The 25676-nt window shown below is 35.0% G+C and overlaps 1 protein-coding gene and 1 long non-coding RNA gene across 10 annotated transcripts in view; one reads left to right on the top strand and one right to left on the bottom strand.

The window, feature by feature from the left end:
- Positions 1–25676, bottom strand: part of LOC115216827 (probable ubiquitin carboxyl-terminal hydrolase FAF-X) — a 195689-nt gene that overhangs the window by 13122 nt on the left and 156891 nt on the right. For all 9 annotated transcript variants that reach the window (XM_036506287.1, XM_036506286.1, XM_036506285.1 and 6 more), the window contains 14 exons: positions 24476–24596; positions 21237–21315; positions 18548–18612; positions 17545–17657; positions 16071–16246; positions 14366–14457; positions 13044–13185; positions 11916–12000; positions 9713–9864; positions 7498–7671; positions 6446–6607; positions 4245–4304; positions 1639–1747; positions 963–1071 (listed from right to left, as the gene is read on the bottom strand). In XM_036506287.1, the coding sequence (XP_036362180.1) occupies positions 963–1071; positions 1639–1747; positions 4245–4304; positions 6446–6607; positions 7498–7671; positions 9713–9864; positions 11916–12000; positions 13044–13185; positions 14366–14457; positions 16071–16246; positions 17545–17657; positions 18548–18612; positions 21237–21315; positions 24476–24596 (1639 nt within the window). The remainder of the gene's footprint in view (positions 1–962; positions 1072–1638; positions 1748–4244; positions 4305–6445; positions 6608–7497; positions 7672–9712; positions 9865–11915; positions 12001–13043; positions 13186–14365; positions 14458–16070; positions 16247–17544; positions 17658–18547; positions 18613–21236; positions 21316–24475; positions 24597–25676) is intronic.
- LOC118765030 lies at positions 22205–22773 on the top strand. The gene is made up of 2 exons (XR_005000875.1): positions 22205–22324; positions 22550–22773. It is a non-coding gene; the product is annotated as an uncharacterized LOC118765030 (long non-coding RNA).

Below are 25676 nucleotides of genomic sequence, written 5' to 3'. Positions count from 1 at the left end.
AAGTCCTCAATCTTTTAACTAACTCATATACTCAAATCACAAGTATTTGATAACAAATCTGAGCCATGACTAAGTTCAGCGGGATTCTATGAGAAATCATTGAACCTAGTCCTTGAGAAACTACATTCAATAGCTCTTTATCCATGCCACCCTCTGCATAAAATTCTCAAACATACATCATTAAGTACCTGAGATTTTCCAGGCTCTTTCACATACAAAATTTAGTGAAGATGACATCGTTCTGGCAAAACTATTGGAATAATAGCTGGGGGAACAAACATCAATGCTCTTATATCAATCTTACTGCATCTCAGATGTTTCAATAGCTGAGAAATAATTCTTTAGCCATGTTCTATTATAGTTCATCATCATCATCATCGTTTAACGTCCGCTTTCCATGCTAGCATGGGTTGGACGGTTTGACTGGGGCTCTGGGAAGCCCAAAGGCTGCACCAGGCCCCAGCCTGATCTGGCAGTGTTTCTACAGCTGGATGCCCTTCCTAACGCCAACCACTCCGTGAGTGTAGTGGGTGCTTTTTATGTGCCACCGACACAGGTGCCAGACGAGGCTGGCGAACGGCCACGCTCAGATGGTGGTTTTTACGTGCCACCGGCACGGAGGCCAGGCAAGGCTGGCACGGCCACGATCGGATGGTGTTTGTTACGTGCCACCAGCACGGAGGCCAGTTGATGCGGTACTGGCTACGACCACGTTCGGATGGTTTTCTTATGTGCCACCGGCACTGGTACCACAAACAAAATCTCTACGACACAGTTCTGATCTCCACTTAAAAGTTATTCTATGATCAGTGGGAGGGGGGGGTAGTGTATTTAACACACCCTCATACATAGCTATCAATTTATTCACTGCAAGAAAGAAAAATCAGATTTTACTGAAATCGTAATTTTCAGAAAATAAAACAAAATTTCATAACAGCAATAATTCATTAAGGAAAACTTACTGTGTAAAAAGCAACACCATCATTTTGATGCATTGATAGGCTCTCTTTTGATAATGATTTTTAGACCGTTGAATGGTATCAAATAAGCCATCTCTATCATCAGGAATACCTACAGACAAAAGAATTTTTAACTTTATATGAATTCAATTAAAATTTTAAATGCATAGGCATGATCAAAATATAAATGCATTAAGATTAAGTGATTCAATTTTAAGTCTAATTCTAAAATACTGCAATCATATGTTTTACAGAAAGAGACAGACAGACAGACAGACAAAGTTTCTATGTACAAAATATATCAGAAATCAACACAATCATGTTTAACTTGTCTTTGAAACATTGTTCTTCAAAATATTCTCGGCTAGTGTTTCAACATTTATGGATACTCACAATAAAACTATTATGATTTGTCATTTATTACTGAAATTATTGTTTTTGATCTTGTGTTCAAGAATAGGTCATTAAATGGTCATAATTCCAGTTATTTCCAGTCATTATTCAAAGTAATGGGAATTATAAGATAGACAGAGACCCAGCACAGAATTAAAATTCCATGAAAGAAAGGGCCTGAAATGAGAGATGTTTTAATATCCTACAGTATTAAGTGGTCAGGAAAAGGTTAAGCATTGGTACAGTTCTACAGTAAGAAACAAGCATTAAGCGTTAGTAAATTTACCTTTAAGTGCATTGTGAATTCGATGATTTTGCCACGAATCATCAAGCATTAACATTTGAAATAAAAGTTCCAAATAGGGTTTCAATTCATAAGTGTATGAGTAAGCCACCTGAAATGAAAGAAAATATATCATTCATCAACATTTTGATTTCGTCTTCTTCATACAAAACAATAAACATTAAAAAAAAATAATTTTGCATAAACAAATTTATACAACTTCTGCAATAAAGAAATTTTTCTTATACCGACTTGTATATTTCTTGTACTGACTATACTAAAAGTACATTTTTCTTATATTCGCACACTGACACTCTCTGCCACCTTAATCATTACCTTTAGTCATATTGAGAATATTTAGTCCTTTTGGATACTAATCTGACAGAGACTGTCCCTATAACAAAGTGCTGGTTCTGTAATATTAAATACTGGTTCTCTATACAAAGTTTCCATTTTAAAGAGATCTAAATTAAAATCTTCCATCAACGTGTCATATTCCAAACATCAGTTTAATAAGGATCGTTATTTTACTAAATCCTTCGTTATTTTCAAAATTAATTGAAACAAACCCAGTGTATTCCAACAGAAATATAACAAAGGGGTTAAAGTAATTAAAATGAAAGTGAACAATGAAAGCAAATATTTTGACATCCCCCAACAAACTACACTCTCTATCCTCATACAATTTGAATTTATTTAAAAACAGAAAAAGAGGGAGATGTTATTTTTTAATCCTTGACTAACACACAAAGCATAGGCTTTAATCTTCATTTCTATAGTGCTAAAAGAAGAGATGTGTATCTGAAGCTGGCTAGAAACTTAATCAATGGTTTGTCATGCAGACTGTTCTCACACAATCTGGACCATAAGACCCATAAAAATAAGAGCCTCCAAACTGCTACAAAGTCATACAGAAAAACAGGAGAAGCTGAGAAAACCAGTAATGCTTTGCCATTGACAAATAGAATTCAAACAAAGGTATTCTGCCAGAAACATTAGGCTTCACTTCTTCTTGACATTAAATTGTTTGTGCTACAAAGTCAGTTTGATGCTTATTTACAAATGTAATCATACTATTCTATATTTTTGAGATGAGAAAGTATGTACATTATTTACAATGGACAGACAGGTGTCCTCATCTTGTTTGTTGTTATTACGCTTCAGCTGATGTACTCTCCAGCCTTTATCAGGTGTTCTGGTGGAATTTTGAACCCAACCCTTCATTTGACTAATGGGGTACACTGTTCTCATTCCTAAGGTATGCTGCTGATGTTATTTTTCTGTTGATATTATTTTTCAAGTCTCTGTCTGAGAATCCATGGGTTAGTAGCCTGTGCTTTTATCCACCACACTATATGGCCGTAGGCAATTATAGAGTGAATTTTAGGGCTTATAAACTTAATATTTTATCATTTCTTAATAACGGTTCCCATATTACATTCATATCTGCACTTGGTCTGCTTAGGAGGTTATTGTGTCGTATGTGCAGCTTCTTTTAATTTTCGTATTTTCCAGTGGTGTTCTCTGTTGATTATTTTAACTTCATCCCACAGCGGGAGGTGGTCTCTGTTTTTCCATGCATGATTGGCGATACCTGATTTTTCAACAACCCCTCATGTCACAGCTTTACGATATTCCTCTACCCTTACTTTAAGTGGGTGGCAAGTTTTGCCTTTGTATAACCTACCACAATTGCATGGGATGGAATACACGCAGTTTTTGGTCATATTCTCTTCTACGGGTGGTTTTACTCAGAGAAGATATCTGCAAAGTGTTGTTTTACTTCTGAATACTCTCCTGATGTCATATGGACAGCATATTTTTTGTAACTTTCCGAGACTCCTTGACATAGGGTAGACAGACTGTGCTCAGTTTATGGGTTTTATCCTCTCTCCTCTTCCTAATAGGAGCGGCTAGTGTGTTCTTTGGGTAGTTGTTGCATAGCAGATTGTCTCTTAACCTGATCATTTCTTCCTGGTGCATATCAGGATCGCTACTTATAGTCTTTGCTCGATGTTTTAGGCACTGAACAATCCCTCTCTTTGTACTGTATGGATGGTGAGAATTGAAGCTGAGGTATTGTCCAGTGAAGGTTGGCTTGTGGTATACAGATGTCCTGAATAAGCATTAAGCATTAATAAATTTACCTTTGAGTGCACTGTGAATTCGATGTTACTAATACGTCCAGGAATGTCAGCTGATTGTCCTTTTCCTTTTCCGTTGTGAACCGTATGGATGGCTTTATTGAGTTCACATGATCTAGTAGGTTCAAAATTCCACCAGAACACCTGATGAAGGCTAGAGAGTACATCAGCTGAAACATTGTGATAACAACAAGCAAGATGAGGACACTTATCCGTCCAGTGTAAATAAAAAAAAATGTAATCATAGTTTCCAGGTAGACTTGTAAGCTTCTAACTGCTGCTGCTGCCACCTCCATCATCATCATGTATCAATACTCCAGACCCACCAAAACAATGTGTCAAAAGTAAAATTCTTGAAAGCTCTCAACTGCCAAAAATTTTTCATGTAGCTAATTATGTTTTTCAAATAAATTAAAAGTGAAAAAAATACTTATATAAAACTATAAAATATATGAAATTACTCACCTGCCATAACAGTTCACTCAAGACTGTTGAGGAGAAATGAGGATTTTCCCAACTGCAAAACTATAAAGAGAGATTTTTCAAATGAATTATCAGTAAAAATTTACAAGAAATTAACAATGTAATTGAAAAAAATTTTTTCAGCAATCTAAATCAAAAGTAATTTCATATATTACGTGCACTTTAAAAGTGTTCTCATAAAAATTCTTTCAGTCTCAGACAGAAAGAAATAAATTAAAAAATTATAAATATCTTGAAGAATGCTTCCAGCAGTTTCAAATTTTTGATCGCTTTTCTATTTAAATGATAAAATGGTGTCTCTCCAAATATTCTTAATTATTTCTAATTAAATGATTATTTAAATGGTGAACAATATTTCACCAGCTTTAGACCCCAGCAAAAAACCTGACATTTGAATAATTCTCTCTCTTAGAATTAAGTAATTCCTATTTAGTCACAAGTGTGGCCATGTATTTAAGAAGCTTGACCTCCCAACTGTGTAGTCTCAGGTTCAGTCCCACTGCATGGCACCTTAGACAAGTCTCATCTACTATAGCCCCAGGGCCAACCGAAGCCTTGCAAGTGAATTTGGTAAGAGGAAACTGAAAGCAGTACATTGTGAATGTGTATGCATATACATACACACACACATATATAGGAGTGGCTGTGTGCTAAGTAGCTTGCTTACCAACCACATGGCACCTTGGGCAAGTGTCTTCTACTATAACCTTGGGCTGACCAAAGCCTTGTGAGTGGATTTGGCAGATGGAAACTGAAAGAAGCCCATCATGTATGTGTAAGTATATATATATATATATATATATATATATATATATATAATGTATATGTTTGTGTGTCTGTTTGTCCTACTGCACCATCACTTGACAACCGATGTTGGTGTGTTTGCGTCCCCGTAACTTAGCAATTCAGCAAAAGAGACCAATAGAATAAGTACTAGGCTTACAAAGAATAAGTTCTGGGGTCAATTTGTTTGACTAAAAGCGGGGCTCCAGCATGATCGCAGTCAAATGACTGGAATAAGAGAATATATATGTATGGGTATATCAATCACCACTATCATTTTAAATGCCCACTTTTCCATACTTGCCAAGACAGATTCTCTACAGCTGGATGCCCTTCTTGTCAGCAACTCCCACCTGTTTCCAACCAAGGTGATATTTTCCCAATGGCCAACCATGTTTCCATGGAAAATTGGAAATGAAAACCATCACTAGTTTGTTGAACAACCATTACATGATGTCAAGACAAGGACACATACATGTGTACATATACGTGTGTGTGTGTGTGTTCTTGTCTTGACATCTAATGATTGTTGTAAATGAGCATCACCACCACACAAGCGGTGTTATTCATTTCCAGTCTTCTGCAAAGAACCTGTCAAACCATGGAGAAATATTAGCTTAAAATTTTTGCACAAGGCCAGTAATTTTGGGAGAGTGGATAAGTCAATTACATGGACCCTGGTGCTAGCTGGCACTTATTTTATCAACCCCCAAAAGGACAAAAGCAAAGTCGACTTCAGTGAAATTTACTCAAAACATAAACATGGACGAAATGCCACCAAGCCTGGCGTGCTAATGAATCTACCAGCTTGCCACCTTCATCCACGAAGAAATATTACCTCGCTCTGAAAATAGGTGAGGATTGGTGACAGGGAGAGCATCCAGCTGTAGAAAATCTGCCTGACCCATGTAAGCGAAGAAAAGTGGATATTAAATGATGATGGTGTAGATATCCAACATACCCCGTCTCTCAAATCCTGAGGTTGATGCATAGTGGATGTGCACACACATTCACATCATCATCGTTGTTTAACGTCCGCTTCCCATGCTAGCATGGGTTGGACGGTTCAACTGGAGTCTGGGAAGCCAGAAGGCTGTGCCAGGCCCAGTCTGATCTGGCAGTGTTTCTACAGCTGGATGCCCTTCCTAACGCCAACCACTCCGTGAGTGTAGTGGGTGCTTTTTACATGCCACCTGCACAGGTGCCAGATGAGGCTGGCAAACGGCCATGATCGGATAGTGCTTTTTACATGCCACCTGCACAGGTGCCAGATGAGGCTGGCAAACGGCCATGATCGGATGGTGCTTTTTACGTGCCACTGGCACGGGGGCACACAATAATATATTTCACCATGCTAGTAAACATATAAAATGTAGAAGAGAAAGCAAAATCTTACTCACCCTCAGCAACTTTGTTGTGTCCTCAGAGTTATTACAATCTTCAATGACCTTTTTAACATAGCTGGATCTGTTATACAATATATCAGCTACCTGAGTTTGTATAGGCATGAGTGAGGCACAACATGTAGGGTCACCATGCGGATTGGCTAAAGGAGATGAACCCTGAAATAAAGCATGAAACGAAAACTCACAGAAAGGATTCACAAAACAGTCATTGGTTACAATCCACTTAAATGTTGTTGCCATAAAAATTCATACAACTTACACTACAAAGAATACGAAGAATATCATACTAAAGGGTTAAAAAATTTGAATATTCCCATATAAGTAGAACAAAAAGTTTAGGAATAAGATTATCTACTTAAAGTTATTAAAATAAATTATTCATGAAACAGGAGCGGTATCTCAGAAAACTATACGGACAAGTGGCAAGCAGAATGATGTAACTGGTTCAAGTATACAACATATAACAAAACTTAAATTCATGATCATATGGTCTACAGACTTGCATCTTAACCTCACAGCTAAATGCTCAGGACATAACTAATTTTTAACAAATTATTATAAGTTTCTGATATATCATTAACCCTTTTGTTATAATATTTGTAACTATAAATCATGAAGAATTTGGTGAAATAGCTTTTGTCATTAAGTTGATGTCTGGAACACAAATTAGTGGGTAATTTAAGAAAGGTTTTAGATCAATTAAAAAACAGGAAGTTTGTATGATAAAACTATGGCAATCTTGGGCAGGTAGGTATCAAAAGGGTTAATGTTAATGAAAAACTGAATCTCAGTATCTTCAGGCTTGTACAGTTAAAAACCTGTTAATAGTTCAATTGTAACCCTAAATTGTTACACATTTAACCTGAAGAAAATCAAATTTGATTTAAGAAAGAAAGAGCTCATAAGATTGTAGTTTTATGGAAGTGGTAGTCTAATTTTTCTACAAGTGTCATCAGGATAAATGAAGACTAAATTAATGAAAATAAAAGAAATGAAAGAAAAAAGCAGTTTAAAAAATGCTAAATCATAAAATAATTGGTTCTTACATTGACTGATGACTGACATTTGGCTGACACATCACAGCAACGCGTTAGGTGAGAAACAACAGAGAAAAGTTTACTCAGATCAGCATACTGGTACTTGATGGCAGGTCCTGGGCCTTCGTCAAGAGCCACCAACATGAACTGAGCAGGAACATTTAACCTCAACAGCTGTTGCTTCTGCAATCAAAGAAAGAAAAATCAAATGAATTCACTTTTTTTTTTACACAAAATTTATGGAATATTTTTTAGTAAAAATTCATTTCATTAATTCATAGAATTACATAGCTCTGGTGGATGTTTGCTGATACAGTGGTTACATAACTATATATACTCATTTACTTGTTTCAGTCATTCGACTGTGGCCATGCTGGAACACCACCTTTATATGTGTATATAACAACAAACTCTCAAAAAGAAACTGCAGCCATATGTATTTATTCAGATAAAATAATAGCAATTATAAATCAACCTCTTCTATAACTGGAATCCTTGCATTAGCTTAAATGATTTAAGCCTTTTGTAATTGTATTTCTAATATAATAAGACAAAGTCCATGTGGTTCAATCAATTTTGGAAATAATATAAATATTCCAAGAGATTTCATAAAATAATTTCACCACATTCAACTACTGTTTAGAACGTGTGTGTGTGTGTGTGTGTGTGTGAGTGATTCTTAAATAAAATTATGATAAAAGCTTTTCATTTAAATACGAAGAGATTCAATATTTTGCATGGTAGAACTAGAAGCAGTACCAGGCAAGTTTGTCTCAAAAGGGAACAAGAATTCAAATTTTCAATGTGATGTGAAGACACTTTTTAACTTAAAATGGATAAGCTTATTGCAAAAAAAAAAAAAAAAAAAAACCCCCACTATTAGGTTAAATATATCAAATGAGACTAGAATGTTTTGTTCAGGGATTGCCATATGTTACAAATTCACGACTCAATAATAATAGCTGGTATCCTTCTAAAGAAATCTGGTCAGAATAACCTCAGCCAGAAACAAATAAATAATACCACCTTGTAACCAAAGGGAAACACAAACCTTGTTTTACGTGGAAAAATTACATATAGCGGTGTGTATGTTATATATATATATATGAGCTCACCGTCAGTTATGACAGCAAGAGGCCCATCTGATACGATCAACAGAACAGCTTGCTCGTGAAATTAATGTGCAAGTGGCTGAGCACTCCACAGGAATGAGCACCCTTAACATAGTTCTCAGGGAGATTCAGCATGGCATGGAGTGTAACAAGGCTGGCCCTTTGAAATACAGGTACTATTCATTTTCGCCAGCTGAGTGGACTGGAGCAATGTGAAATAAAGTATTTTGCTCAAGGACACAATGTGTCACTGGAAATTGAACTTACGACCTTACAATCGTGAACCGAATGCCCTAACCACTAAGCCATGTGCCTTCACTACAACAAGACACCTGTGCCTGTCTCGCTATCATATTTTGGCCTTTCAACACTTGGAATAAATCCACCTCTCGCAAGACTACACCCTCCCACCCCCCACTCAATCAAGGGCTTTTGTCACGCAAGTTACTTGTTGACCTCACTAGTACCAATGCTGCAAAAGTGGTAGGCTTTAGAAAGGTCATTCAGCTATAGAAACCATTTTCCAAAGCAAACACTGGAGCTTGACACAGTCCTCCGACACACCACATCTTATCTAAACATTCAACCCATGCCAGCATGGAAAACAGACATTAAATGGTGATGATTTATACACACATGCAATTGTATCTTCTTAGCAACAATCATCATGCAGCTGTCTATCATGCTCCCACTAACACTCTCACTCTGCCCCCCTCTTTCATTGTTTTCTCTTCTATCCTCTGGTGCTAGAGAACAAAAATACGGTAGAATAGGGGCAAGATGCCCTTCGTAGTATTGATGCCACAATGAAATAAATCCAGGCTACTCTATACTGTAGAGTGACATTTAGGGATGAAAATCCTTTGATCTTCCCAAGCAACCTCTGAAGTGCTGGTGGCATGATAAAATGCATCCAGTACACTCTGTAAAGTAGCTGGTAATGGGAAGGGCATCCTGTTATAGAAAACATACCAAAAATGGATGTGGTCTCTAACCAATCAAGGAGGACAAATAAGTCTCAATAAGGACTTGGTCTGTAACAACTCACCCAACCCATTCCAACCGGGAAAAGCAGACATAAAAATGATGATGATGACAACGACTATACTTACTTCTTCTGTGCCAAGATTGGAGTAAAGGAGAAAGAGATTAAAATACTGTTGCAGGTGCCTTCCATGCTCAGACACTTCCTTTTTCAGCAGATTCAGGATCTCTGTCAACAAGTGATCACTAAGTGTAGCACTTGGATCAGTGGCTTGGCCAACTAGAAACAAATAAAAGACAACGTTCACAGTTTATAGAAGAAAAATAACAATTTCTATCTGAAGTGACATTCAACAGTTTTAAATGTTCAAGTGAATTTTTCCAATTGAGATGAAACTATTTTTCTATCACTATTTCCCATCATTTGATATTTAAGTCAATATGTTCAAATCACTATCTGAAACATGACGTTGTGTACATATATATATATATATATATATTTATACACTAGTAGAGAGACCCAGCGTTGCCCGTGTTACATGCAATTGAAGAATTGGACTTTTCTGTTATATTTTCTCTAATGAACTGGAATACCTACGATTCAAATTTCATCAAAATTGCAGATGAGGGTTCTTTCCCTCTTTACACACCTTAAAAGATTCTAATCATGACACATGTATCCCATACTACTGATCTTTATGTGCAGATTCCAAAATTCTAGTCTTATGGAACCTGTTAAAAGGATTTTGCTCCTGAAAAATGGAGGTCATTGAGCTCTAAAATGTGGGAGTTAACTTGGGTCTTATATCTATTGTTCGAATTTCTTTGAAATAGGAAATATATGTTCACTGGGTTTGTAAAAGAGAGCAAAGCTACAGGAAACCAAAAGACAAATGATCACAATAAGCAGTCAGCTACCCTACCCTAGTCGTTACCACTCCCCAATGTAGAATTCCTCACCATCCAGGTGACAGGCACAGCCGTAAGATGCATTATGGATCTATAACAATTGGAAGGGTGTGACCCAACTCAAATAAACATTAACAAGTGTGTGACATGAGGGCTAAGAGGAAATTAAAGTGTCCCCTCTGGAGTTTGCAAATGATCACTATACCGTTAGGGAAACTGGACAGAATAAATTTACAATCTATAAATGTCTTTGAATAACCAGTCACTCATTTGGGAAGGCCTTGAAATCAATGTTACCATCTGAGGACTATGTGTGACCCAGTAATAATAAAAAGACTCAAAGGCTTATATATATATATGCACTTCATATATATATTATATACATGTATGTCTGTATATACGTGAGATAATAGTTTCAGTATTAAAGTGAAACTATCAAAGTGAAAATATCTGACATTACAATAGAGATGTTTCACTTTTGACACGTAATAATACTGAAATAGTGGAGGAGATATTATATTGCTCTGAGCTTGCACTAGGCAAGAAGTTAAAAATTATTTTTGGCTTATGACACTACATGGACCCTAAGTAAGGCATGTGTAAAATTTAAATGAAATTGGTTGTGTAGTTCTCAGGTTTTAGGGATTCACACAGACACACACACATTCTCATCTTTAAGAGAGAGAGAGAGAGAGTGGGGGGGGCAGCTAAGATACTGTAGTTTTCATCTAAGATAAAATCTCTTACAGGTGTGCTGTGTTAAAAAAGCAATATATACGTAAGAGTGATATTGTGAATAGCCACCAGGCTGAATAAAAATCCAATCTACACAACTGAAGAACATTAAATTAAATAGCCATCTATCAGATTTTTACTTTAATGAGAATATATTAATTCTTTAGATGAATTACAATACATTCTTTCTATATGCATTTTATAATTACAACACTGAAAAGCCTCTTTATTTAAGGCATAGAGCCACTTCCTCCTCTCCCAAGTACAACCCTACCATCACCACTCAGTCTAGAAAGCTTTTTCCCTTTCTTGTCTTCCAAGTTACTCGGTGACCCACTATTGCTGGTGGCACAAAAAAAAAAAAAAGCACCCAGTACACATTGTAAAGTGGTTGGTGTTAAGAAGGGCATTCATCCAAAACTGACGTTGGAGCTTGACACAGTCCAGTGGCTCTTTGGGGTCCTATCAAACTGTCCAACTCATACCAGCATAGAGGACAGATGTTAAAGGATGATGAAAAATCCTGAGTTGTCAGTAGTTGGCCATTTTTAACAATAGGAAATTATTAAATCAAAAGATAAAGATTTTTTTTTTCTTTTATTATTTTTATAATTTTGCTTAAATGATATTATTCTAGGCATGAAGGAAATGGCAAAGTGAATTTGTTATCAAAAATATTGAACTTACCCTGAATAAATGGAGAAGGACATGGTCCATCTTGCAAAGTATAATGAGCAAGAAAAACCAGCATTTTCGCAAATGCTCCTCGTACCTGAAGAGAAAACACCAGATACAAGAGTTTATTCAATTTTCCTTCAAGTTAATCTACTGTTTAAATTAAATAACAAAATATATGAAATACAATTGATGTTGTTTTTTTTTTTTTATTCTGATATTAAAAAGAATAAATGAAAAAATAGTGGTTTTAAAGATTGTAATATTTAAAGAAAAATAAAACTAATGAACTCCTCACAAAAACTGTAGCTAGAGATATTTCAAAACTGAAATATTTCCCTAAACAGAAAAAGAAAAGAGTGGTTGTATACTGTCAACATAACATGACAGTCCCGTAAAGGGAATTACACCACCGCTATTTAGCCCTAGGAAGCATCGACGCTTCCTGTTGGCTTTGACACATTTCCTGTGTCCTTTGCTAGTCCTAGCTGGTGGGGGTGCTTGCCTCCCCTTCGCAGATATAAGGATAAATAGCGGTGGTGTAATTCCCTCTACGGGACTCATGTTATGCTGACAGTACACAACCACTCTATCGCTTCACCTCCCTCATGTCTCTTTGAGACATTTAGAAATTCAATATTTCTAAGAAAAAGAAAATTTAAATGTTAAATGGTCTTGAAGGCAATTACCTCTCCAACTATTTCATAAAACAACTTTATACAGTAAAATAATCCATAAAATTCTAACACTGAAGGAAATACATTTGTTAAATAAGTGAATCTAATAATCACCATGTGGAGAAACATACTAGTGTTAATATTCTTAAATTAAATACCCATTTCTTTACTACCCACAAGGGGACAAACAAGGACAGACAAACGGATTAAGTCGATTACATTGACCCCAGTGCGTAACTGGTACTTAATTTATCGACCCCAAAAGAATGAAAGGCAAAGTCGACCTCGGCGGAATTTGAACTCAGAACACAGCAGCAGATGAAATACCACAAAGCATTTTGCCCAGCATGCTAACATTTCTGATATTATATATTGATATAATTAAGTCTATGAATTATATAAAATTAAATATAAACAAAAATGAATTAATTAAGTAGTTTGTTATGCTAATTCCTGAACTCACCTCTGAACTGGGGCATTCCAAAAGGTATTCTGCAAAGCGATTAGTATGAGCAAATAAAACATTATGCACAAACCAGCTGCGCACAGATTTGCTGTTTCTCATATGGATACACAATGCATCATACCATTCATTGGCCGGACCTCTGCAATTAAGAATGTCACAAAACACTTAAAATTTCTAAAGAGAAACTGAAGTCGGATATTAAGACTAATTACAAGTATTCCTATTTATTATCTATCATGGATTTAATCACAAAATTTTAAGTCCTAAAACATGACCTTGATTTTGTCAACAAGCTTCAAATTACTGTACAAAACTATAGTATGCCACTTTACTATTCAGAACATCTTAAAAGTCTCTCTGACTGAATGGCATAATTAAACTATATTGTTTTTAAAAATAATTCTCGTAATAGTTTGGTGAAATTTAAAAACAATTTATCGTTTTGGATAGTAAACTGAGCCACTTCAGTAGAAATCCAATTTTTACAATCAATAAACTCTGACATTTTTGTAACAAGAATATTTCTAGATCTACATTTCTACAATGATTCACCATTTATCAGTTTCTTTACAACTATCAAAAGCTTTCTTAAGATATTTAAATACAACTGTAGCTGGCATTAAGACAACAAACTAAACAGCAGATTATGAAATTAAAAAAACAACCATCTTAATCAAAACGCTTAAAAGCATGTCACAAGGAAATAATCTACGAAAACTTATATTCAAACTATCATCATATTTCATTTTCAGTTTCTTGGGAGTTTAATTGTTAGGATCTATATCTTTTATCTTTTAATTGTTTCAGTCATTTGACTGCAGGTATGGTGGGTCACCACACTGAAGTGTTTTAGTTGAACAAATCGACCCCAGTTTTTGTTTGTTTGTTTGTTTTAAAGCCTGGTATTCATTCTACCAGTCTCTTTTGCCAAACTGCTAAGTTATGGGGATATAAACACACCAAAACCAGTTGTCAAGGGGTGGAGTGGAAGAAACAGACAAAAATTCAGATATATACATATATACAACAGGCTTCTTTCAGTTGCTGTCTACCAAATCCACTCACAAGGCTTTGATTGGTCTGAGGCTATAGAAAAAGAGACTTGCCCAAGGTGCCACACAGTGGGACTGAACCTGGAACCATGTGATAAGGGAACAAGATTGTTACCACACAGTCATACCTGTGCCTATGATATGGCAAAAAAATATTTTCTTTGATAAAGTAAAACGATAATGTATTGAAAGCTCAAGTCTATGAATAATCAATAACTTATTTTATAGACTAATTCAGTGATACACGATAAATATAAAAGTTCTCACCGTAAAGACTTCTTGGTATGAAAACCAACAGTGAATAAAAATTTTGATCCCAGCTCAACACTGATTAAGGCCATTTGTTCAGCATCAGCAGGCTTAAAAAAAAATTCAGTATTAATATTTAAACAAAAAACACCCACTTAATATTAAATGTCTAGCAATAAGTTAATATCAATTTTTGTCAACTAAGAACATTAAAAGAGCAACTGAAAATTGCTGCTTTAGAAAACAAAATAGCTAATGCCCTAACAAGCGGCCCTTTAAATAATATGGTAAATATTCTAATTAATTTTAACGAAAGAGGAAGATAGAAATCTTTACAAGCCACACTGTTAATGCTTCTGGTTTAACTGACTTCTTTAATTCACTCAAATTACTTCAAAACAAGGACCGTCTGTTTCTCTTGCCGAGATTTGAACGTAAAGACACTGATTTTCTCTTTAACACCTTCACAACCAGAGAAAATTGATCCCATTACATACCCAAAAATATGTCGTCTAACATGAGTGTTAGAACTACAAACTACTCGAGAAATTTTGAACACTGGAAAAAGTTAAAGAAACAAGTATTTGACAAAATATATATCTATGAAATACTAAAAATGTTAACAGTGATAAGGAAGAGCCTTTTATTTTTTTTTTTTGCTTTTTTAAAGCACATCATTTTTCTTAATAATCCGTATTTCCACGATGGTAAATGCCAGACAGGACTTTCGGAGACGTAATGTTTTAGGCCAGATGCAATTTCTGATGCCAGCCCTTTAAGTCACATCTAATGACATGCAGGAACACAGTGTACCCATTCTAAAAACAGGTACGAGGCATGGATAACTATGATTATATGGCAATGCTGTTTATAGATCAAATACTTGGTACTTCAACAATTTGTTTAAATAATTTTTTTTTTAATTTAGCAATATAATAGAAACTTTTGTTTTTAAATTAAGCAGAAAGTCACTTTTGTGGATGAATCTTACATATTTCTGGTAACTTTTTGTTTTTAATTAGTCCCAGAAAAATCACTACATGGATACATTGAAACTCCGACGTCTGGCAGCTGACTTGGCAGACACCCATAAAATTATCAACCATCGTACAAACAATAACTCTGAGCACCTTTTCAAACTCCACCCATCTAACACCCGTGGACATATTTACAAAGTCAGAAAACAGCACAGCTCCCATGACTTCAGGAAACATTTTTTTCACGCTGAGAGTTGCTGAAGCATGGAACAAACTGCCGGCATCAGTTGTTAGTTGTCGGAGCACTGCATCCTTCAAAACTTCCATGCTTCCTGAGATTCGCCAACACTACACCTGATTTTCTCCCCTCCATACACGCACAAGCATGTATCTGATTCATACATTGTTCGCTTTCCAGACATTTTTTACATTACTTCATATGCTTTATAAGCACTTTCTGACAAGTCGTGGTGCACCTGAGCACTGTATACAATAATTTCATTATTATTATTATTATATAAATCTTGTAAAGCATCTAGTCTGGTGCCTTATTACTGAAGCTTTCCCAATCATCATCATCATCATCATTTAACATCCATTTTCCATGCTGGCATGGGTTGGATGGTTTGACAGGAGGTGACATGTCCAAAGACTGTGCCAAGTTCTACTGTCTTTCTGTTACAAAAGGAATTTCAATTCAAATAAATGGTGGTGGGGGTGAAAAAACAAACTTTTTTATATCTCACCAGCCTATCCTGTGGACAAGGGATAGATAAAAATGGAGCATTGCACATGAGAAATTTTTTCATGAATTGAAAATATTCGGGTGAAAATTGGTTCTTCTCGTGCATGAAAAGGATGTTTTGCCGCCGAACGCAGCGCTCAATTGCAGCAGGCATCTTTAACCTCTCTTGCCTTGAAACTGAAAGGAAGTCATTTAAGAAAGATTCTTATTAATCTGGAAGTCATTTAAAATTATTTACTAAAATATACCAATATGTATACATTGACTAATTTAAAGCTGCTACCTATATATCATACTAAATGTATATAAACTGTTGAAAGAAATGGTGCTGCAATTTTTTTCTGAGACAGAAAATTTCTCTATGGACATGTGTTAAAACCAGTTTTATATATACAGGAAACAGGGAATAATCCATCTGAAAGAGCATTAAGTTAAATTTGCTATCTGTGTAGTATATTAAATGCATATACACATACACCATTGAAAAGCAAATTGCTTTAAATTTAATATTTTGCAAATGGAAATGTCACTTTATTTTAAAATTATTTTAAAAGTTTGGGTGTAAAATTTTTGAGAAAAAATTAATTTTCTGTCCTCTTTAATTAAAAACGGAATGAAATTTCTATTATTTAATATTTTTTATTATCCCTATGTACATTCAATGCACAACTGAGGACTGTTTCAAGTGCTTATGTAAAAGGTTCTTAGATTTGTCCTAACTTCATACTCCATGAGTAAGATATGCAATACCTAATACTTTTGTGTATACTTCTGTAATTGCATAAACTTGATTGTGTATCCATGTCCTAGGATTTTGTATGTGTTTGTATATACAGTTGTGACCAAAAGTTTGGAACGTAGGTCTGAAAATTAGAATTTTTATATTAAATGTCCAAATATAAACATTGTATATATATTTGAATCAAATTGTACTTGGGCATATCATCATCATGATCATCATCATTTAGCGTCCGCTTTCCATGCTAGCATGGTTGGACGGTTCAACTGGGGTCTGGGAAGCCAGAAGGCTGCACCAGGCCCAGTCTGATTTGGCAATGTTTCTACGGCTGAATGCCCTTCCTAACGCCAACCACTCCATGAGTGTAGTGGGTGCTTTTTTACGTGCCACCAGCATAACAATTTTAATTTCTTAAAAAGTGTCCCAAACTTTTGGCACAACTGTGTGTGTGTGTGTGTGTGTGTGTGTGTGTGTGTGAGAGAGAGAGAGAGAGAGAGAGAGAGAGAGAGATGGGCCTCTAAACAGTTTCCATCAACTAAATCCACTTGCAAGGTTTTGGTCCATGTAAAGGGACTGAACCAAGGACCAAGTGGCTAGGAAGAAAACGTTTTACCACACAGCTATGCCTGTACCTATAGTAATATATTACTATTTTGAATTTATGGACACTGAAGATGTATGAAACAAGAGTAAACATTAAACTTTCAATGATGCATGATTGAAAACTGAATCTTACTTGTGAGGTCCAGTACTCTTTTTGAGACCTCGGCTAAGTCATCTTGAGGTTCTATCCGTTCATAGAACAATATATAGGCATTCCACCATCGCTTCTGTCGCCTGTAAGACATCCTATAGCAACACGATAAAATCAAGTTCAAATTATAAAAAAAGAAATAAACGAAAACAGAAATAAAAGATAGAAAAGAGCACTATGACATTACCAAGATATTAAAATTTGATAAAGTGAAAAAGAAAAAATTGTTTTTTTTTAATTTAAAATTATAATACGACTTCCATATTGAACAAAACAAATCACATTCAATTCATTTTTATACAGTAACTGACCTCTTAACTGGCTTCCAGAAATCTAGTAATAACATGCACAATATCCTGTACTTTAAAGTTGGTTAATCTGCATACCAACTTTAAATATCATTTTATTCATTATTTTTGTTATGTGGATTGATAAAGATTAAACATACACTTCTTCAAAAAGTGTAACAATTTGTACCTGTGTCTGTTAAACAAAATAGTTTTCTCTCCTTTTCTTCACTTAATTTTCATCCTATAAATATTTCATTGAGCAGTATGCCACATTTTAAATGGATTAATAACAAATAGATCCCACTTTAGAAGTGCATTAATTTGAATTTGTTAAATACAATTTAGTTCTTTACTTTTTATAATTCAAGTATATATTTAGGCTGTCTCCAGAAAACAAAAGAATCCAGAAATCCAGGCCACTTTAAGTTTTAAGATTCCTGGATATTTGGTCCAGTACTGTATTGCATCAATATAAGGGAAAAAAATGCTCATTTCCATATTTACATTTAATATGAACAAATATATTTTCCGAAGTCCTCAGCTGACTATTAACTGAATATTTAAATATTTCAAATAGCCTCATAAGAAACTTACCTATTTTACTACTTATAAGACATTTTTAGCCCCTCAAAAATAAATCATTCAACACCATAACATATCAATATCTAAAACAAATAAGATTTGCAGGGACAAACCTCTTCATCATATGATCGAACACCTCTCCAACATATTCACCACCAAAGCACTGGTTTTTCATTTCCTGAGAAGAGAAATGTTAATAAGAATTCAGTCAACAATACTAAAATTCCTCTTTAATAAAAATAACAAAATTCTTTTTTAAATCAATTTAGAGCATGTTACCCAAGAACACAAACAACACATGAATATTTCACCAAGAAAATCTTAAAAGAAAGCCAAATCTACAAATTATGATAAATTCCTTTAATCAAATTAATTGTTATAAACCAGTTGTTCTCTATTGATAATTCCTTCAAGATTACATTTTCATTCTGATATTTTTTTAAAATTGACAATATTTGATGAAGAAAAACTATTATGTAATCATCATCATCGTTTAACATCTGCTTTCTATGCTAGCATGGGTTGGACGATTTGACTGAGGACTGGCGAACCAGATGGCTGCACCAGGCTCCAATCTGATCTGGCAGAGTTTCTACATCAGGATGCCCTTCCTAACGCCAACCACTCCAAGAGTGTAGTGAGTGCTTTTACATGCCACCGGCACGAGGGCCAGTCAGGCTGTACTGGCAACAGCCACACTCAAATGGTGTTTTTCACGTGTCACCTGCACAGGAGCCAGTCCAGTGGCTCTGGCAACAACCTCACTCGAATGTTTTTTAATGAACTTCGCAAATAGAATTCAACCTTTTTCACAGGCTTAAGAAATTTAACCCTTTTGTTACCATATTTCTATTGAAATACACTGCATTTGATTCGATAACTTTTGAAAATAACGAAGAGATTAATAAAATAATTTTGTGATTATTATATTGGTGTTGAAACGTATATTAAGAGGAAATTTTGATAAGAAGTTATAATTTAGATCACTTTAAAACAAGAAGTATGTATCAAAGGACGAGGAGTAGTCTCAAGTGGTTTGGTATCAAAAGTGTAATAATGATTAAAGTGGGCCAATGAAAATAAAGCAGTAAATCTTAGAAAATTTATGAAGTTATTCTATCAGTGAAATATGAACTTATTCAAACTCCTAATATAATTTTCAATGTAAATGAAGATCTATTAGTTGTGAGGTTAAGGTATCAGGTTGTAAAATGACAACATAGCAGAAGCCTGCTACAAGCATTCTGTTGTGTAGCACAAGTTACTTTAGTAGTGTTCCCTGCTAAGCACATATATATATCAATATCATCATCATCATCATTTAGCGTCTGCTCTCCATGCTAGCATGGGTTGGATGGTTCAACTGCGGTCTGGGAAGCCAGAAGGCTGCACTAGGCCCAGTCTGATCTGGCAATGTTTCTACAGCTGGATGCCATTCCTATATATATATATATATATATATATATATATATATATAGTGTGTGTGTGCTTTATAAGAAAAATCTTAACAACCAGAAACATGAAACTCAGAGTTATAATTCCAGAAAGTTCAGCTTCTAATATCATCATCATCATCATCTTTTAACATCCATAGTTCATGCTGGCAGGATTGGGTGGGTTTGAGGACTGCATTGTGCTCCAGTGTCTACATGGGTGTAGTTTCTATGTATGGTTGCCTTTCCTAATGCCATCCACTTTTAGAGAGTGAACTGGGTGCTTTTTGTGAGTCATATATAAAACACAACACACACACATTTAAATTTGAAAAAAGCTACAACAATGCAAGTTGAAAATAAATTTTCAGTCCTTTTATTTCAACTGTGATTGTAGTGACTTCCTAAAACACCTTCAACTTATAAACTTTATATATATATATATATATATATATATATATGTATATATATATAGGGTGCGAAACTGAAGGGAATCTCTCAAGGGCAAGCCACTGCTTCTACACATTTAGAGGTCATAACTCTTGTTCTACAGACATGTGATTAGAATATCACAGAAAAGAATTACATGACAGATTCTTCAAGCTGAGCAAACCAGCAGGGAACTTAAAGGTAGGCCAATAACACGATGGCTGGATAATATCCATAGTCTCAAGTTGGCCATGTTTGGGAATCCAATCAGAAAGTTTAATGATGTTTACTTCTGATAGGACCCTATGGAGGAGGTGCTTGCCAACTCTACCACCATGTTTCCAGGAATAGTGGCAAAAATGGATATATATATATATATATATATATATATATATCATCATCATCATCATTTAACGTCTGCTTTCCTTGCTAGCATGGGTTGGACGATTTGAAAAAAGTGGATTGAAAGAATTTTTTTTTTTAAACCAAATCTAGAGCAGTAATAGAACATAGCTAGAAAATATTACATCTTTACAAAAACAGAATCAAACGTAAAAATTTTCTTGGTTATAATTAAAATGAAAAACCTACTTCCCATTCAGCATATGTAATACAGATTGTTTAACAATATGCATCTACATATATAGATATTTACACTTCACAGCTAGTGCAAGAAAATATAAAAATACTTGCTCCCACAAAATTAGGTAAAAACTTAAATTAGTATTCCCACACTATTCTTCTTGCAGAGTGTAGTTGCATACAGTAATTAACTATTTGATGATAGTCTACACATCATTCATTCAAGTACTAAACATATTTGTATAAACCTGTGGAGCTTCCTTATTTATTCATCCCTGCAGTTATTACTGACATAAAGAAAAAAAAATGAAAAACTGCAGTGAAAATGCAATTTAAGATATCAAAATAAAAGTTTTACCTCATCATCATCCATTTTACATTCGGTGACATCGCCATCATCAAATTTATACCATTTCGGAAGAACATCATCAGCACCTCTGTGGATGAGAAAACAAAGAAACCATAAGAAAAACAAAGCAAAAAAGATACAGAAAATAATTATTTTCTAATGTTTCAAACAACAAATTTGACACTAGGAAATATTAAATAGCCTTTGAATTTAATAATTTCTGTGAAAATTTTATACCTAAGCAAAGGTATGACTATGAGGTAAAATGACTATGAGGTAAAATGTTTCCTTTGCAACTACATGGTTCTGGGTTCAAAACACAGTACCTTGGGCAAGTGACTTCTTTTTGACCAATACATCACGAGGAGATTTTGGCAAATGTAAACTGTAAAGAATTCCATTGTTTGTGTGTGTGTGTGTGTGTGTGTTACCTGAGTCCAGAAATTAAGCAGACTAATCAGACATAAAAGTACTCAATATGTATAAGAGTGATTCATTTTTCCTTTACATCTCTTTATGATCATTTAAGTCCAGTAACCTTGCAATCCAACCATTAGGAATTAATAAAATAAATTCCTGACTAAAATAAGTACCAGGATTGGTATGATCAACTATACATATGAAGGCAGTACTCCAGTATGGTCATAAACCAGTAAAAGAACTGTGGCAGAACTGTTAGCACGCCGGGCGAAATGCGGAGCCGTATTTCATCTGCCGTTACGTTCTGAGTTCAAATTCCACCGAGGTTGACTTTGCCTTTCATCCTTTAGGGGTCAATAAAATTAAGTACCAGTTACGCACTGGGGTCGATGTAATCGACTTAATCCGTTTGTCTGTCCTTGTTTGTCCCCTCTATGTTTAGCCCCTTGTGGGTAGTAAAGAAACATATATTGGTAAAAGCAAACATCACAGAAAGTCAGTCTTAATGTTTCAGTTTAAATACTATTAAAAAGTCAGAGCTAAACTAATTACATTTTCTAAATGAAAATCTAAGTCTTTTTGGAATATGCCTCAATATTGTAAATGTGTGACCAAAATCAGAGTATAATCAACTCATAAAAAGTGGATTTCATCTCTATCTCTACTTAAATATTGGAGTTTAACCCTTTAGTGTTCGCATTATTCTGCCAAAATTAATGCTTCTTCATCCACATTGTTTTGAACTAATCATGCATCATCTTGTAGCTATGAGATTTTGATGAGGTAGCTGTTCATTTTTAAGATGATATTGTAGGGTTGGTGTGAGAGACCAGATCTGGCCAGTTTGAACACAAAACAGGTAGAATACTTTTGGCCGGATATGGCCGGTTTAAATGCTGAAGGGTTAAGTCTAATCATGAAAAATTAAGATGAAACCAAAGGAATAAAATAAACCAAAGCATTTATTTTTAAATGTTCCTCTCATTGTAATTTTCTTATTTGAACTTCTGCAGCAAATCTTTTGTCAAGGCACTAGAAATCCAAACTTTAAAGACAAAAAATAGGTTTAGTGTATAAAAAAAAAAAAAAAACCTGAAAGTTCCCCTTATTCTAACAGCTGAAACCATTCGTACAAAGTTTGAAAGATACTGAATGAATGGAGGAAATGAAAAACCAAAATTTAAATCCTCTACTGAGCTTCGTGCCATACATCAAGCTCAGAACTAGTTCTGTGATGCCTGTTACAAGAAGAGGCTGAAGAAATTGTCTGCTGTCAAAACTGCAAATATTCGGTCCACAAATGACATACTGGTTCAAAGAATAAACTAAACCCAAAACTTCCATCAAAAATATACTTCCGTAAGTACCACAGCTGAAGAAAATAGCTGTATATAGGCAGGTTGTTCTGGTGCCACAGCAACGAAAATTTGGTCTCCCTGGAAGCAAATCTGTGAACTACCCCGTAGTCTGAGCAACTCGAGTACATGCATAATTGTTAAGAAGTTTTTATTCACAATGCTTTGATATGTTGGTCTGCTACTTTTCTGCAAGTGAAACCTGGCCCAACACGACTGATAAAAGCAATGGTCCCAAGTAAAACAGTACTTGCTCTTTTGGACATTCAAATGTTGTATAAGAAACATCATGGACAGAAACACCTGAACAATGATGTCAACTGGAGCAATACTAAGAAGACAGAAGATTATAGTAACTTCATCTCAATCACATTGAAAAAAATACAGCAAATGGGAAAGTATGCCATAATATAAATTAGAGACATTATACTATTATAAGAATACTTGTATATACAGGGTGTCCAGGAATTAAGGCAACCAAAGTTTTGGGCTTTGACAACTATCAATAAATGTGATAGGATATGAAAAATATACATCATTATAAAAGCTTAGTGTGTCTTGTTTTTGTTTCAGACTAAATAAATTTAGATTTATAGATTGGAAGATAATGGCTAGAGACCGAAATACAATCATAGCCTTCCACAAAGGAAGTGAATGTAATACAGCTAAAGCAAATAAAGTTTTAAATTAACCAAACAGCAGTCTGAAAAATTGTCAAGAAATTTTAAGAGACTGATTCCACTGCTGATCAACATGGACATGAACAAAAAAGAAGTGTGTGGACCCCTCAGTTTATCAAAAGTATCAGAGAAAAGATAAGGTAAAATTCTTATCATTCCATCAGAAAACTGGCTTTCAAAGCAAAAATAAGCCGAACATCGATATACCAAGTGCTGAAGGAGGATCTCAGGATCCACCCTTACAAGATGATCAACTGTCATGAGCTCACACAAGTTCATAAGACCATGAAACTGGAGAGAAACTTGATATCGAACAGACAGTAAATCACGGGAATGACTGACTTTGGAGTGTGTCTTGCTCCATCGAGAGTAGACTGATAAATCAACGTCAAAATCCACAATCAGTTATGGTTTGGGCATCTGTGACAGCCACTGGACCCGAAATATAACAACATTTTGCTCTGGAAAAATTGTAAAAAGCTGGTTGCCTTAATTTTGGGACACTATATATGTATATATATGTATATATATAGCGACAGAGAGAGAGAGAGAGATAGAGAGATAGAGAGTAATGTTTCAGTTAGACATAGTAATACCAATAACCAGGCATTAGAACTCAATATACATATGCTTCAGAACAAAGTTTAAGTTGGATAAATAGCATTATATGTAATTAAATAAATGACAAAGTAATAGGAAATATATGCACACAACACACACACACACCAAAGATAATCAGAATGTAAATGGAAAATTTGTTCAAATAATGTCTCAGTAGAAAATATTGTTTTACCTGTGTAAAATATAAGAGTAATAATGTCCTCCACTAGCTTGTCCACTATGGACCACAACCCCAACTAGCTTGTATTTTGTACTTTGCTCTTTATCATCACAGTCAGCATCAATAATTTCTCCTGAAATAGAATAAAATTTTATTTAATTTCAAACAAAGTCTTATCAAATAAATGCAACCTTACTTACCAGTGACAATACAAAAAAAAAAGTGTTAATTCTCCCACGCTCTCCTTGCTAATACAAATTGGATAGACTAGAAAATTTCAATAAACCATGTTTTGTAACTACTCCAATGCCAAATTTATATTCTCCAGCCTTCTCTCCAGCCTAGTACCTTCCCTACACCCAATACAGGCATACTCCAACTTACATCAGTTATTAGTTCCAAGAGATGCAACTTAACCCAAAAAATGATGTAACATGAAAAAAAACATTTAAAAAAAATTTATTAGCTTATATTTGTTTTAATAAATGATTTATACATATTTTCACATGTTTTTCATTTGATTTTTCCACTTCAGCATTGGATAAATCAACTGAAGGTGAGATTCATTTTCCCATTCATCATCATCATTTAGCGTCCGCTTTCCATGCTAGCATGGGTTGGACGGTTCAACTGGGGTCTGTGAAGCCAGATGGCTGCACCAGGCCAGTCAGATCTGGCAGTGTTTCTACGGCTGGATGCCCTTCCTAACGCCAACCACTCCGTGAGTGTAGTGGGTGCTTTTTACGTGCCACCTGCACAGGTGCCTGACGGAGCTGGCAAATGGCCACGGACGTATGGTGCTTTTTACCTGCCACTGGCACGGGGGCCAGGCGAGGCTGGCAACGGCCACGATCGGATGGTGCTTTTTACGTGCCAAAAAAGCGATATCAAGTTGAAAAAGACTTAACACAAAACGACATAAGTTGAGGTATGCCTGTAAAAATATTTTAAGATGGTAAAACAATTGTCTTTAACTTCACATTTTGATTTTCCTCTGTGTGTGTATATAGCAAGGGCTAACCTTAATTTAAAGACCAAAACTAACTCTTTATTATCAAGTTCACATGCTTTGACAAACTAAACTTCAGTTAAAGTTAGCTTTTGACAAATTTGGAACAAAAGGTTTCAGCCATTTTTATATTCACAAACCACAGATAAACAATCGTGAAAATGATGATGATGTTGGTGATGATGTTAGAAATTGGGGTGGGTA

Source organism: Octopus sinensis, linkage group LG10, assembly GCF_006345805.1.
Source record: "Octopus sinensis linkage group LG10, ASM634580v1, whole genome shotgun sequence".
NCBI classification, from domain to species: Eukaryota; Metazoa; Mollusca; class Cephalopoda; order Octopoda; family Octopodidae; genus Octopus; species Octopus sinensis.
The sequence above is the reverse complement of the archived record's forward strand: the minus strand, read 5'-3'. Positions and strand labels throughout refer to the sequence as shown.